We start from the raw sequence: 16198 nt of genomic DNA, 5'->3' as shown, positions 1-16198 counted from the left end.
CTGAAAAGAAAAACCGTTCACCCATTTCACCCACCCCCCCGCCTCTGGCAACCACCAATCTGTTCTCTGTATCTGTGAGCTTGACTTTTTTAAATAATTTATTTTTAGATTCCATATATAAGAGAGATCACATGATATTTGTCTTTCGCTGTCTGACTTATTTTACTTAGCATAATGCCATCAAGGTCCATCTGTGTTATTTAAATGGCAAGATTTCATCCTTTTTTATAGCTGGATAATATTCCTGTATGTATGTGTGCGTGTGCGTGTGTGTGTAGACCGGAGGTTCTCTGTACATCCATTGATGGATATTTCGGTGGTTTCCATGTGTTGGCTGTTGTAAATAGTGCTCCAGTGAACGTGGAGGTGCGTTTATCTTTTCAAATTAGTGTTTTTGTTTTCTTCAGATAAATACCCAGTAGTGAACTTGCTGGTTCATATGATAGTTCTAGTTTTAGTTTTTTGAGGAACCTCCGTACGGTTTTATAAAGTGACTGCACCAGTTTACATTCCCACCAGCAGTGCCCAAGGGTTCCCTTTTCTCCACATCCTTACAAACACATTATTATTATTATTTTGGCTTTTGACCAATCTTCTTTTATCTTATTTTTTTTTAGTTTTTTAATTTTATATTGGAGTATAGTTGATTTACAATGTTGTGTTAGTTTTAGGTATACTACAGCAAAGTGATTTAATTGTACACATGCATATATGTATTCTTTTTCAGATTCTTTTTCCATATAAGTTATTACAGAGTATTGAGTAGAGTTCCCTGTGCCATACATAGGTCCTTGTTGATTATCTATTTTATATATAGTAGTTTGTATATGTTAATCCCAACCTCCTAATTTATCCCTCCTCCTCCCCCACCTTTCCCATTTGGTAACCATAAGCTTGTGTTCTAAGTCTGTGAGTCTGTTTCTGTTTTGTAAATAAGTTCATTTTATCATTTTTTTAGAGTCCACATGTAAGGGACATCATAAGATATTTGTCTTTCTCTGTCTGACTTACTTCAGTTAGTATGATCATCTCTAGGTCCATCCATGTTGCTGCAAATGGCATTATTTCATTCTTTTCTATGACTGAGTAATATTCCATTGTGTATATATACCACATCTTCTTTATCCATTCCTCTGTTGATGGACATTTAGGTTGCTTCCATGTCTTGGCTATTGTGAATACTGCTGCTGTGAACACTGCTGTGCATGTATCTTTTTGCAGTTTTTGTCTTTTCTGGCTATATGCCCAGGAGTGGGATTGCAGGATCGTATGGCAACTCTAGTTTTTAAAGAACCTCCATACTGTTCTCCATAGTGGCTGTATCAATTTACATTCCCACCAACAGTGTAGGAGGGTTCCCTTTTCTCCACACCGTCTCCAGCATTTATTATTTGTAGACCTTTTGATGATGGCCATTCTCACCAGTGTGAGGTGACATCTCATTGTAGTTCTGATTTTCATTTCTCTAATAATCAGTGACGTTGAGCATCTTTTCATGTGCTTTTTGGCCATAGGTATGTCTTTTTTGGAGAAATGTCTTTTTAGGTTTTCTGCCCATTTTTAAATCAGATTGCTTATTTTTTTGTTTTTTTGGCTGTTGAATTGTATGAGCTCTTTATATATTTTGGATATTAGCCACTTACCAAGTATATGATTTGCAAATATTTTCTCCCATTCAGTTGGTTGCCTTTTCATTTTGTTGATCATTTCCTTTGCTGGGCAAAAGTTTTGTTCTTCTTTCTCACGATTGCTTTGGCTATTCAGGGTCTTTGATGTTTCCATACAAATTTTTCGACTGTTTGTTCTATTTCTCTGAAAAATGCTATTGGAATTTTGATAGAGATTGCCTTGAATTTGTATATTACTTTGGGTAGCATGGACATTTTAACAATATTGATTCTTCCAATCCATGTGCATGAAATATCCTTCAATGTATTTGTGTCTTCTTCAATTTTAAATGTTAAAATATCTTTGCATTCCTGGGTTAAACCCCACTTGGTCATGATGTATTTCCTTTTTTATATATTGGATTCATTTTGCTAAAATTTTCATAAGAATTTCGAGATCTATGTTTATGAGAGCGATTGGTCTGTCATTTTGTTTGCTTTTGTTTTAATGACTTTGGTTTTGGTATCAGGATACTCCTGGCCTCATAGCATGAGCTGGGAAGTGTTTTGTTCTCTTCAGTTTTCTAGAAGACTTTATGTAGAATTGGTATTTTTTCTTCCTTAAATGTTTGCTCAAACTCACCAGTAAAGCCATCTGGGCTTGAAGTTTTCTTGGTGGAGAAGTTTTTAACTACAAATTCAATTTTTTAAGTAGATACGGGGCTATTCAGGTTTTCTACCTCTTGTTGAGTGATCTTTGTTAGTGTGTATGTCCCAAAGAACTGGTCGATTTTGTCTAAGTTGTCAAGTTTATTGGAAAAAGTTGTTTATAATGTTCCCTTATTATTCTTTTGATGTCTAGTGATAGTAGGGTCTCTAGTGATGTTTCCTCTATCATTTCTGAAATTGGTAACTTATATCTGCTCTTTTTTTCCTCATCAGTCTTGCTAGAGTTTAATCAATTTTACTGTTCTCTGCAAAGAGCCAGCTTAAAATTTTATTGATTTTCTCTCTTTATTATTTTTCTGTTTTCTACAATACTTAACATATTTTTACTCTAATCTTTCTTATTTCCTTTCTTCTGCTTACTTTTGTTTTACCTTGCTCTTGTTTTTCCAGTTTCTTAAGATGGAAGCTGAAGTCATTGATTTCAGATATTTCTTCCCTAGTGGATTTTAGTGTAAATTTTTCTTTTACTCTCAGCTGCATTTCACGCATTTTGATGTATTTCATTTCATTTTCATCATGTTCAAATGCTGCCTAATATCCCTTTTTATATCTTCTCTGAAATCATTTACATTATCACCAATGTCATATATATATATATCTCATCATATATTATTTAGAAAGCATATTTAGAGATTTTCCAGACCTCTATATGTTATTGATTTCTAATTTAATCCCATTTTGGTCAGAGAAAATACTAAACTTGAATTCTTTTAAATTTATTGAGGCTTGTTTTATGGTCTGTATATGGTCTATCTTGGTAAATGTTCTGTATGCACTTGGAAAGGATGTTTATTCTGCCCAGTGTGTGAACTAGGTCAGGTTGGTTGATAGTCTTGTTCAAGTCTTCTCTATCCCCCAGTTTTCTGAATCCTTGCTGTACCTCAGGAGGAGTGTTGAAGTCTCTGGCTGTAATTGTGGGCTTGTCTATTTCTCCTTGCCATTTTATCAGTTTTTGCTTCGTGCCTTTTGAAGCTTTCTTACTTTGTGCATAAATGTTTAGAATTGCTGTGTCCTTTTGATGAATTTATCCTTTAATCATTGTGAAATGACCTTCTTATCCTTTGTCTATTCTTTGCTCTAAAATATACTTTGTCTTATGTTACTATATTCACTCCAGCGTTCTTTTTTTATTTTTGATTAGTGTTAACATGTTATATCTTTTTCCACCCTTTACTTTTAACCTATGTATGTCTTGGTATTTAACGTGGGCTTTATTTTAGTGGTTGCTTAGAGTTTATGATGTATATATTTAATTTTTGCCAGCCTACCTTCTAGAGATATTATACCATTTAATGCATAGTATAAGAAACTTAAAGTACTATACTTCCAGTTCCCCCCTTTGGCCTTTGTCTATTGGCATATATTTCTACATATGTTAGAAATCCCACACTACATTGTTATTATGCTTACTTACATAGTTATTATCTTTGAAAGAGGTTTAAATGTTTACCCCTGTAGTTATCTCTTCCAGTGCTTTTCATTCCTTTACGTAGATTCATCTGATATCACTCTCCTTCTGCCTGAGGGTATTCCTTTTCTGTCTCTTGTAGTACAAGTCTACTGATGATGAATTCTTCCCATTTTTGTATGTCTGAAAATGTCTTTATTTCACCTTCTTGTTTTAAAGACATTTTATCAGAGCGTAGAATTCTAGGTTGACAGTGTTTATCTTTCAGTACCTTAAAGATGCTGCCCCACTGTCTTCTCCTTTGCATTGTTTCTGACAGGAAGTCTGCTGTCATATGTACTGTTTGCATGTCTTTTTTCTGGCTACTTGTAAGATTTTCTCCTCATCATTAATTTAAAGAATTTGAGGGACCTCCCTCATGGTGCAGTGGTTAAGAATCTGCCTGCCAATGCAGGGGACATGGGTTTGATCCCTGGTCCAGAAAGATCCCACATGCCGTGGAGCAGCTAAGCCTGTGTGCCACAACTACTGAACCTGCACTCTAGAGCCCATGAGCCACAACTACTGAGCCTGTGTGCCAGAACTACTGAAGCCCACGTGCCACAGCTGCTGAAGCCCGCGCACCTAGAGCCCGTGCTCTGCAACAAGAGAAGCCACCTCAATGAGAAGCCCGCGCACTGCGGTGAAGAGTAGCCCCCCGCTCACCGCAACTAGAGAAAGCCCACGCACAGCAACGAAGACCCAACACAGCCAAAAATTAATTAATTAATTAATTTTTTAAAAAAGAATTTGTGATGTCCATGATGTAGTGTTCTTCATGTTTTTTGTGCTTGGAGTTCATTGAGCTTCTTGGATTTGTAGGTTTAGAGTTTCCATCAAATAGAAAAGAATGTTTTCCGTTATTTTTAAAATATTTTTTCTGTTTCCTCTTTTTCTGGGACTCAAGTTATAGGTATATAGGTTGCTTGAAGTTGTCTCACAGTCCACTGATTCTCTGTTCATTTAAGTCTTTTTCAATTTTTTAGGTCTTTGTTTCATTTTGGGACAGTCTCTGTTGCTATGTCTTCAGGTTCAGTAGTATTTTCTATTACAATATCTAATCTGTTGTTATTTCCATTCAGTATATTTTCCAACTCACATATTTTAGTTTTCATTGCAGAAGTTCTGTTTGGATGTTTTTTAATATATCTTCCATGTCTTTATATCACATATTTAATCTTCCCTGTGGCTGTATGGAATACAGTATAAAACTATTAACGTTCTATCTGCCAATTCTAACATCTCTGCCAGCCCAGGGTTGGTTTTGCTTGATTAATTTTTCTCCTTATTGTGGGTTGTATTTTCCTGCTTCTTTGCATGCCTAGTCTTTGATTGGATGCCAGATACTGTGATTGGGTGCTGAATATTTCTGTATTGCTGTGAGCACCATTGAGCTTTATTCTGGGACCCAGTTAAGCAATGTGGAAACAGATTGGTCTTTTCAGGCTCTGCTTTTAAAATCGGTTAGGCTGGACCAGAGCAGTGTAGGGTAGGCCTAATTCTTCTCTGCTACTGAGGCAAGACCCTTCAGAGCATTCTACCCAATGCCCGGGGATTATGAGGTTTTTCTAGTCTGGCTTTTGGGAGTGAGCCCTGTTCTCCAGGTGGTGTGAGCGTCGATCTGATTCTTTCAGGTGATTTTTTTCCTCCCATCTGTGCACTGGTGAGGACTCTGGGGTCCCTGCAGCTGTCTGGAGTCCTCTCTGTGTAGCTGTCCTCTACATTTCTCTTCCTGAAAACTCCAGCCACCGTGGCCTCCCCAGACTCTCAGCTCTGCCTCTGCTCTCAGGGATCCCACAAGGCTCACCTGGTTTCCCCACCTTGCTCCTCAGAAACTCTCAAGGCAGTAAGCCAGGCAGATGTGGGGCTCACCTTGTTTTCCATCCCTTAAGAGTCACTCTCCTTTGTTACCTGATGTTCAGTGTCTTGGAACTTATTGTTTCATATATTTAGTCCCTTCCTGGTTGTTTCAGATGGGAAGGTCAGTCTAGTCCCTGTTCCTCCATCTTGGCCAAAATCCAAAGTGTTGACTTACTTCCGCTGTGTTGACTTACACTAGTCAGTGCCTGTTTCTGGAAGCAGAATGGGGGCATGCCCACCCACACCTCAGTACCACACAGCAGAGGAAAGGTGGAATGGACACTGGGAGAACCCACCAGTGTCCACCATAAAGTCTTTTGTACCTGGAAGAAGTAATGTTTAGAAGCAACTCAGCATCCATCTACAGATGCTTACTTTAGTAAAAAGTCATAAATAGGGCTTCCCTGGTGGCGCAGTGGTTGAGAGTCCGCCTGCCGATGCAGGGGACACGGGTTCGTGCCCCAGTCCAGGAAGATCCCACATGCCGCGGAGCGGCTGGGCCCGTGAGCCATGGCCGCTGAGCCTGCACGTCCAGAGCCTGTGCTCCGCAGCGGGAGAGGCCACAACAGTGAGAGGCCCGCGTACCGCAAACAAAACAAAACAAAACAAAACAAAACAAAAAAAGTCATAAATACATCATATGTGATGCACTGATAAAAGGGATATTGTTAAATGAAAAAACACATTGCAGGCTAGTGTACAAGATTATATGCCGTTTGGGTAAACATGGAGGTGAAGAATAAGAATCTGTATTCATGCTTATTTATAGATGTGTAAAGAAAGTAGGCAGATATATAAGGAAATAAAAGAAATGGTTTTCTGTGGGGAGAATAAATGAGAACTAGGCAGATTGTGTACAGGGATAGGGAGAAGCTAGTAAATGTCTTTCTAATACATGCTGATTTTTGAACCACGTGGGTATATTACATATTAAGAAAAATAAATCCAAACATAACAATTTCTTGGAGAATTCAGGGAGATAGAAAATATTTACAATGAAAGCAAGATTTAAATAAGTATGTACCTTGAGTATTACAACTCTAAAACATATATACAAGTGTACAAAGAGTATAAAGAAAGGCAGAAAAATTAAAAATTTATCTGCTAGATTGATGAAGGTTTTATGTTCCAGCCGTTGTAATGATTGTAAACATTTCTTGAAAGATAACTAAATTAGTGAAAGTAAATAAATGCAAAATAACTGGTAGGAGTTAAAGTTAAATCTGTCTTCCTCCACTTCATCAGAATTGAGTCCAGCAGAGCTTGGCATCCTGCCCTGTGAGCCCTGGACCCTCAGCACACACCCAGCTGCACTGGCCTCAGAACAGTTTAAACACACAGGGCTCACAAAAGCTGTGCTGTCAGCCCACACGCAGAAGGAAGAGCCGAGTTATGTGGATCAGTTCCGGGACAGGATTCTGTCATCGCCCTACGGCTCCTATCTTCAGCAAGAAAGCAGGAGCAAACCTACATATTCAGATGTTCAAGGTAGTTAAAATTTTGAAAATATATTCCCTTTATCAACATAGTTGTCAAATTTATAAATCATACGTGAGTACTGGGAGATACGGCGTGGAGTATAGGAGTTTTGCTTGTAAGAAACTGATTGAGAGATACTGAAATAAGTTTATTTTATAGCAACAGCTTTTACCCAGGATCTTGTTCATCTTTTCAGAGCTATTTTCTGTCATCCCTGCAGTGGACATAGTTACTATCGGCCAATGTTTATTCCTTGTAAAATCTACTTAGAATTATCTATCAACATTGTCCTTCTCTTCCGTTCTGGCTTAGTTTTCTGTAACACGCCTTCCTCTTTACCCTTCAGGAGATTCTGCTTCCAAGCCTACCCGATCCGCTGGTTGCAGGAAGGGGAAGCACAAGCGTAAGAAGCTGCTCATGTGGTCGGACAGCAAGGGCACTAAGGATGACTTCTGTCCCCACCTCATAGGAGAGACCCAGGATGGACAGCCCTGGTGTCCTTCCTCCACCTCCTCTCCTTATGCCTCTGGCCCATTGCTCCAGGCTGCAGTGGTGGTTCCCAGCCAGGCACCTTGCCTCGTCCAAGCCCTTCCCCTCCCAACCATGACCTCCCTGGGGAGAGAACGTGCAGCCTCAGAAACTGCGTTGCAGAGTCTGCCTGAGCCGCCTTTCCCCAATGGCTTGCAGTCTTTCCCAGCTCTGCCCTCTGCTTGCTTAGGTACTTTTATGAACATCTTCCTGCATGACGCCCCTATCTGTCCTCTCTTGTTACCACCATTCTCCCCATATCCATTCTTGGGAGCAGCAGGCTCTTCTGAAATACCTGCCTCGGTATCAGCAGTGCCTCCAAATCCAGGCCCACCATCTTCAGCCATCAGCCAAAGGAGCGGCGAGGGAAAGTGGGGGACCCAGAATGAAGGGCACCCCCTCATCAACTCAAAGAGCAGCTCCCCGCTCCAGCTCGACCTGCTGCAGGAGAACAGGCCCAGATCCTGTGCATCCCCAGAAGCTGAGTATGTAAGTGACACTAACTTTCAACACACAAGAGAGAAAATAAATGTGCGTCCTCTTATTAAAATTAAGGTTTTTGCGCTGAGGCTCAAGACTAATGGCCTAGATGGGTAACTGTATTACAGCTGAGGTTGAGACTTTGTTCTGCAGAAACATGCAGTATATCCTTCAGACTCCATTTAAAAAGCTGCAGTGAAAGAATCTGCTGTGTCCTGAGTTCTTACATACTTGGCAAGGTTTTCCCCAAAGTGCTGTCTTTCAGATTTTCTTTGTGAACTGGATTTCCCCTCTGCTTTAAAATTTGATATCCAGGTATTAAACTTAAGTGTGCATTGCCTATAAAATGTGTTTTCTTACTTACAACTGGGGTTATGGGCTAGTTAGACAGGAATAAGCCATACTGATAAGACATGAATTTAGCAATTTTACTTTTTCAGACACAGTTGTAGGACACCAGGTCTGTATGGAGTGGGTAGGAGCTCATTTTTGTCATTAATTATCAGTAAAGTAGTCAGTTTATATAGTTTTATACTTACACATGTCATTTTTTAAAATGAAAAATTTTTGGTCACTTTCCTTTAACTTTTCATCTCTTTACCTAAAATGGCATTCTCAGATTTACTTGTCAGGTTACACTTTGGGATAAGACTTTCCTATACTTAGGTATAGGATCCAAGACAAGCGTGGATATTTACGCAAAGTTTTTCTTCAGTCTTCCCTTCAAGGTGTAATAATGATTTTAAACAAATGTTCAGAATCTGATGATCCAAATCATGAAAGTATGCTCGATTTTGAAAGCCTGATATTAGTACACTTGCTAGAAACCTAAGGCAAAGCCTGGGCTACGGAATCAGACCTGGCTTCCAATCCCGGCTCTGCCACAGGTTAGGTGGCTTAGCTTACACAAGATATTTAACCTTTCTATGCCTTTGTTTTCTTATTTGAAAAATGGAAAGATTAAGACTTCATGGTTTTTTCTGAGGACTAAGTTAAGTAATATTTATATAGCCCTTCTCCCCATGCAGTATAAGCTCAGGATAGCTGGAACATGGTTTTGTTCACTATTATATTATTAGTGTTTTGAACAATTCTTAGAACATATAAAGTGTTCAATATATGTGTTCTGAATGACAAAAAATAATAATAAAGCACATACCTGTATGGTTCCTGGAATGTAATAGGTGCTCAAAAAGCAGTAGTATCTTTAATGTTATAAATAAAGGAACTTTGACCACATTCCTGGGGGCAGGCTGGAAATGTTTTACTTCTCGGTTATGTATATACCTTTTTTTCTGTTTAACATGTGAAGTTGAAGATCTGCCAGTTATTTTGTAACAGGATGCTTGAGATGTTCAAATCTTTTCTTGTGTCCTTTTCTAGCAGCCTGTCAGTCTCAACAATGAGAATAAGAACGATCATTTTACTACCAGTGAACTGTCTACAGTGTCACTGCATGAGGCTTCTCCGCCGGGAGCTGGTTCTGCAGCAGCAGGTAGTGGATCAAAATGACACATCCTTCACTCTGTGGTCCGGAGGTGACTAGGTAACAGGCCGTCTGGTTCTGGTCCTGGCGTGAAAGTAAAGTATTTTTTTTCTTTTTGTAAGCTTTATTGGGGTATATTTACATACAATAAATTCACCAAATTTAGGGGTGCAAATCAAGAATTCTCACAACTTGTCTACATTCGTGTAACCGCCGCCACCGTCACCATATAGAACGTTTCCAGACTGTGACCATTCGCAGTCTGTCTGCCGCCCTGATCCTCTACCTCCTGGCAAGCACTGGTCTGCTTTCTGTCACTTTAATGCTGCTCTTTCTATAACTTCATATAGATCGACTCATCCAGTTTACAGTCTTTTGTGTCAGCATAGTGCTGTTGAGATTCATCCTTATTGTGTATATCAGTAATTTGTTCCTTTTTATTGCCAAGTGGAATTACATTGTATGGATAGCAGTTCATCAGTTGATGGTTATTCGGTTGTTCCCAGTTTGGGGCTATTATGAATAATGCTGCTGTGAACATTAGTGATGAGTCTTTTTGTGGACATATGTTTTCATTTTTCTTGGGTAAATACCTCAGAGTGAAATCGCTAGGTCACATGGTAAGTATACGGTTAACTTTATAAGGAACTGCCAACTGTTTTCCAAAGCGGCTGTACCGTTTGCATTCCTATCAGCCACATATGAGAGCTCCAATTGCAGTGCATCCTGCCCAACACTGGGTATTGTCCATCATTTAAATTTTAGCCATTCCAGTGTATACACAGTGGTACCTCATTGTGGTTTTATTGACTGTTGATTAATGGTGATGGCTGTCTTCTTGTGTACTTATTTGCCATTCATATGTGTTCACATCTGTTGCTTGTTTTGGGGGGGTGGTTTGTTTTCTTATTGAGGAGTAAGAGTTCTGTATACATTCTGGATACAAGTTTGTTATCACATACTTGTTTTGCAAAAATTTCTTCCCTGTTGTGTGCCTTGCCCTTTTTTTTGATCTTTTATTTTTATCTTCGTTTTGAAGAGCAAATGTTTTTAAATTTTGGTGAAGTTCAGTTTATCAGTTTTTTCTTTTGTAAGTTGTGCCTTTTATGTCCTTTTTAAAGAAGTCCTTGCCTAACTAGAAGTAACTAAGATAGTCTCCTGTTTTCTCTTGGAAATTTTAGAGATTAAGCTTCTATATAGCTAAGTCTGTGATCCGTTTTTAGTTACTTTTTATACATGGTGTGAGCTCACCTCCTCTCATAGGCACACCAGAATTGCCACTATTTACAGAACACCTGTCGATGAAAAAGACCAGAACCTACTGCAAAAGATCTTCTACAACTAAAGATTTAAAGAAGGAACCATGAGATGGGTAGGTGGTGGGGAGTCACAGTATAGGCAAGACCCATACGCTGGGTGGGTGACCCACATATGGAAGAATAATTACAATTGCAAGGTTCTCCCCAAGGAGCAAAAAGTCTGAGTCCCACATTGGGCCCCCCAGCCTGGGGGTTCTACTCCAGGAAGATGAGCCCCAAGAACTTTTGGCTTTGAAGCCCAGTGGTGCTTACTTTTGGGAGAGCCAGAGGGCTGTGGAAAATAGGGACTCCATTCTTAAAAGGCTCACGCAGAATCTCACCCACTCCAGGACCCAGGGCAGAAGCAGTAATCTGAAAGGAGCCTGGGTCAGACCCACATGCTGATCTTGGAGAGTCTCCCCAAGAGGCAGGAAGCAGTTAATTGGAGCTCACCCCTGGGGACATAGGCATGGTGACAGCCATTTCTGGGAGCTCGTTCTGCCACATGGACTCTGTTGCTGGCAAGTGCCATTTGGGAATCCTTGTTGTAGCTTATTAGCCACAGGACCCAGCCCCACCCCACCCCCAGCCCCAAGGCACCAGGACTGGGACGCCTCAGGCCAAGCAACTAACTGGGCAGGGACACAGCCCCACCCAACAGCAGACAGTCAGCCTTAAGACCCCCTGAGCCCACACCTTCCCCTGGACACAGCCCTGCCCACCAGAGGGCCAAGGACCAGGCTCTACACACCACTGGACAGGCACTAGATCTGCGACACCCAGGCCCCTGCACGCAGAGACCCTGGGACCTAGCTCCACCTACCAGAGGGCACGCACCAGACCCAGAATCCCCTATCCCAGCCACCAATGAGCCTGTTCTAGCCTTGGAACCAGCCTCACCCAACAGTGGGCGAACACCAACCCCAGGACAACCACAGCCCCGTAGCCTGTGGACCTAGCCCACACACCAGCAACCAACCTACCAGATACACAGAAATAAAAACAGCAAGTTAGGCAAAATGAGGCAACAGAGGAACATGTTCCAAGCAAAGGAATAAGATTTAAACCCCAGAAGAGCTAAGTGAAGTGGAGATAGTCCATCTGCCGAAGAAAGAGCTCAAGGTAATGTTTGTAAAGATGATCAGAGAACTCAGAAGAAGAATGGATGAACAGAGAGAGAAATTAGAAGTTTTTAGCAGTTAGAAAATATAAAGAACAACCAAACAGAGGTGAAGAATACAATCATTGAAATGAAAAATACACTAGAAGGAATCAACAGTAGACAAAATGGTACAGAGGAATGGACCAGTGAGGTGGAAGACAGAGTAGTGGAAATCACTGAAGATGAACAGGAAAAAGAATAAAAAGATGTGAGGACAGTGTGAGACATCTGGCACAACACCAGGCATACTAACATTCACATTTTTGAGGTTCCAGAAAGAGAAGAGAGAGAGAAAGGGGCAGAGAACATATTTGAAGATATAATAGCTGAATATATCCCTAACCTGGGAAAGGAAACGTATCCAAGTCCAAGAAGAACAGAGAATCCCAAAGAGGACCACACGAAGGCACATTGCAATTAAAATGGCAAAAATTAAGGATAAATAGAGAATATAAAGAAATAATAAGTGGGAACTTCCCGAGCATGGGGAAGGAACTGGATATACAAGTCCATGAAGCTAAGAGAACACCTAATTACCTCAACACAAAAAGACCTTCTTCTCCATGACTGTCAAAAGTCAATGGCAAAGAAAGAATTTTAAAGGCAGCCAGGGGAAAAAGGATGATAACCTGCAAAGGAACCCCCATTAGGCTATCAGCAGTTTTCTCAGCAGAAACACTCTAGGCCAAGAGGGAGTGGAGTGACATTCTCAAAATACTGAAATATAAAATCTGTCAGCCAAGAATACTCTATCCAGCAAAGTTACCCTTCAGATATGAAAGAGAAATAAAGGCTTTCCCAGACAAACAAAAGCTGAGGAAGTTCATCACCACTAGACCTGCCTTACAAGAAATGTTCAAAGGAGCTCTTCTGCCTGAAATGAAAAGGTAAAAGTACACAAAACCTTGAGTTAGGTAAAATAGAAGCAGAAAAATCACAACTCAGTCAGAATAGGTTTTTAAATACATTATTACAGCATAAAAGTTAAAAAGAAGGAAAGTAGCAAAAATAACTATAGCTACTTCAATTTGGTAACAAACTCACAACTTAAAAAGGGATAATTTATGACAACTAGTACATAAAAGGGGAAGATGAAAAGGACAGACCTGTATAGGTAAATGGAGATAAGGTGCTCTCAGCATAAAAAGGACTATTTTATCTATGAGCTATTTTATGCAAACCTCATGGTAACCACATAACATAAATCTAGAGCAGAGACACAAAACATAAAAAAAAAAACCTGAGAAAAACATCATACAAAACCACCAAACCAAAATGGCAGACAGAAACACAAGGAAAAGAAACAATGGGGAAATAGAGCAACCAGAAAACAAAAGATTAAAAGGCAGTACTAAGTCCTCATTTGCCAATAATCACCATAAGTGTAAATGAGTTGAATTCATCAATCAATTCATCCAGAGTGGCTGGATGGATTACAAAACAAGACCCAACTATACACGGCCTCCAGGAGACCCATCTCAGCTCAACAGACAAACATAGACACAAAAGAAGGGATGGAAGATGATACTCCAAGCAGATGACAGCCAAAAGAAAGTGGTATAGCCATACATATATCAGAGAAAATAGACTTCAAGCCAAAAAAGGTAACAAGAGACAAGATGGACATTATATAATGATGAAGGGGACAAGTCATCAGGAAGATATAACAGTTATTAATATTTATGCACCTAGCATAGGAGCATTAAAATATACAAAGCAATTATTAACAGACCTAAAAAGAGAAATTTGCAGCAACACAATAATAGTAGGGGACTTTAAAACTCCTCTTACATCAATGAATAGATGTCCTGTGAACAAGGAAACAGTGGCCTTAAATGAAACATTAGACCAGGTGCATTCATGGATTTGTATAGTCAATTCAAATGCAGCAGAATACACATTCTTCTCAAGTCCACATAGAACTTTCTCAGGGATAGATCATCTGTTGGCACACAAAACAAGTCTCAGTGCATTTAAGAAGATGGAAATTATATCATGCATTTTTTCTAATCACAGTGGTGTGAAACTACAAATCAACTATGAGAAGAAAGCTGGAAAACTCACAAATATGTAGAGACTGAACAACATGCTACTGAACAACTACTGAGTCAATGAAGAAATCAAAGAAGAAATCAAAAAATACCTGAAGACAAATGACAATACAACATGTCAAAGCCTATGGGATGCAGCAAAAACAATACTAAGAAGAAAGTTTATAGCAATCCAGGCCTACCTCAAGAAACAAGAAAAATATCAAACAGTCTAACTTTACACCAAAAGGAATTGGAAAAAGAAGAACAAACGAAGCCCAGTCAGTAGAAGGAAGGACATAAAGATCAGGGAAGAAATGAAATAGACACAAAATTGACAAACCTTTAGCTAGACTCACTAAGAAACAAAGGGATAAAGCTCTAATAAAACCAGAAGTGAAAGAGGAGAAATATGATACCATAGAAACACAGAGGATTAGACGAGTATATTGTGAACAGCTACATGCCAACTACCTGGACAACCTAGAAGAAATGGGCAAATTCTTAGAATCATACAGCTTTATAAGACTGAATCATGAAGAAATGGAAAATCTTGATAGATTGATTACTAGTAAAGAGAATGAAACAGTAATCAAAGACGTCCCAAAAAAACAGAAGTCAAGGACCAGACAACTTCACAGGTGAATTCTCCCAAACATTCAAAGAAAGTTTAATACCTATGCTTTTCAAAACTCTTCCAAAAAAACTGAAGAGGGGGAAACACTTTCCAACTCATTTTACAAGGCCATCATTGCCTGATGCCAAAACCGGACAAGGACACCACACAAAAAAAGAAAATTACAGGCCAATATCTCTGATGAACCTAAATGTAAAAATCCTGAAAAAAGGTTAGCAGGGCTTCCCTGGTGGCGCAGTGGTTGCGAATCCGCCTGCCAATGCAGGGGACGCGGGTTCGTGCCCCGGTCTGGGAGGATCCCACATGCCGCAGAGTGGCTGGGCCCGTGAGCCATGGCCACTGCGCCTGCGCGTCCGGAGCCTGTGCTCCGCGACGGGAGAGGCCACGACAGTGAAAGGCCCGCGTACCGCAAAAATAAATAAATAAATAAATAATAATAAAATAAAATAAAATTAGGCTAAAAAAAAAAAAAGGTTAGCAAATACATTTAAAGGATCATACATCATGATCAAGTGTGATTTATTCCAGGGATGCAAGGATGGTTCAGCATCCACAGATCAGTCAATGTGACACAGTGTGATTAACAGAAAGAAGGATAAAAATCAGATGATCATCTCAAGAGATGCGGAAAAAACATTTGACAAGATTCAATATCTATTTATAATTTTTAAAAACTCTCTATAAAATGGGTATAGTAGGAACATACCTCAACATAGTAAAGACCATGTATGACAGACCCACAACTAACATCATACTCAGTGGTGAAAAGCTGAAAGCTATCCTTCTAAGATCTGGAAGAAGACAAGGATGCCAACTCTCACCACTCTTACTCAACATAGTATTGGAAGTCCTAGGCAGAGCAGTTAGGCAAGAAAAAGAAACAGAAGGCATCCAAATTGTAAAAGAAGGAAAACTAACACGATTTGCGGATGATATGATTTTATATAGAGAAAACCCTAAAGACTCCACACAAAAAAAAACTACTAGAAATAATAAATGAATATAATAAATTTGCAGGGTACAAAATCAACGTACAGAAACCTGTTGTGTTTCTATACACTAAAAATGAGGAGAAAGAGAAATTAAGAAAATCCCACAGTCACAACAAAAAGAATAAAATATCTAGGAATGAATTTAACAAAAAGAGGTGAAAGACCTGCATACTGAAAAATATAAGAAATTGAAGAAGATGGAAATAAATGAAAAGATGTTCCATGCTCAAGGATTAGAAGAGCTAACACTGTTAAAATGTACATACTACCTAAAGCAATCTACAGATTCAGTACAATCCCTATCAAAATCCCAAGGGCATTTTTCACAGAAATAGAGCAAAAAATTTTTAAATGTATATGGAACCACAAAAGACCTCAAATAGCCAAAGTAATCCTGAGAAGAAAGAACAAAGCTGGAGGTATCACACTCCCTGAGTTCAAGCTATATCACAAAACTGTAGTA

General features: G+C 39.5%; 1 protein-coding gene across 18 annotated transcripts in view; it reads left to right on the top strand.

The window, feature by feature from the left end:
- Positions 1-16198, top strand: part of PER3 (period circadian regulator 3) — a 64857-nt gene that overhangs the window by 36595 nt on the left and 12064 nt on the right. For 16 of the 18 annotated variants that reach the window (XR_012328199.1, XR_012328200.1, XM_073796663.1 and 13 more), the window contains 3 exons: positions 6889-7131; positions 7469-8139; positions 9514-9625. Coding sequence is in view for 16 of the 18 variants with exons in the window: in XM_073796663.1 (XP_073652764.1) it covers positions 6889-7131; positions 7469-8139; positions 9514-9625 (1026 nt within the window). In the remaining 2 variants the exon portion in view is untranslated. The remainder of the gene's footprint in view (positions 1-6888; positions 7132-7468; positions 8140-9513; positions 9626-16198) is intronic. The other 2 variants (XM_073796671.1, XM_073796641.1) reach the window with 2 other exon arrangements.

This window comes from Tursiops truncatus, chromosome 1 (genome assembly GCF_011762595.2).
Source record: "Tursiops truncatus isolate mTurTru1 chromosome 1, mTurTru1.mat.Y, whole genome shotgun sequence".
Classification (NCBI taxonomy): domain Eukaryota; kingdom Metazoa; phylum Chordata; class Mammalia; order Artiodactyla; family Delphinidae; genus Tursiops; species Tursiops truncatus.
Note: the sequence above shows the minus strand (reverse complement) of the source record. Positions and strands in the feature narration are given on the sequence as shown.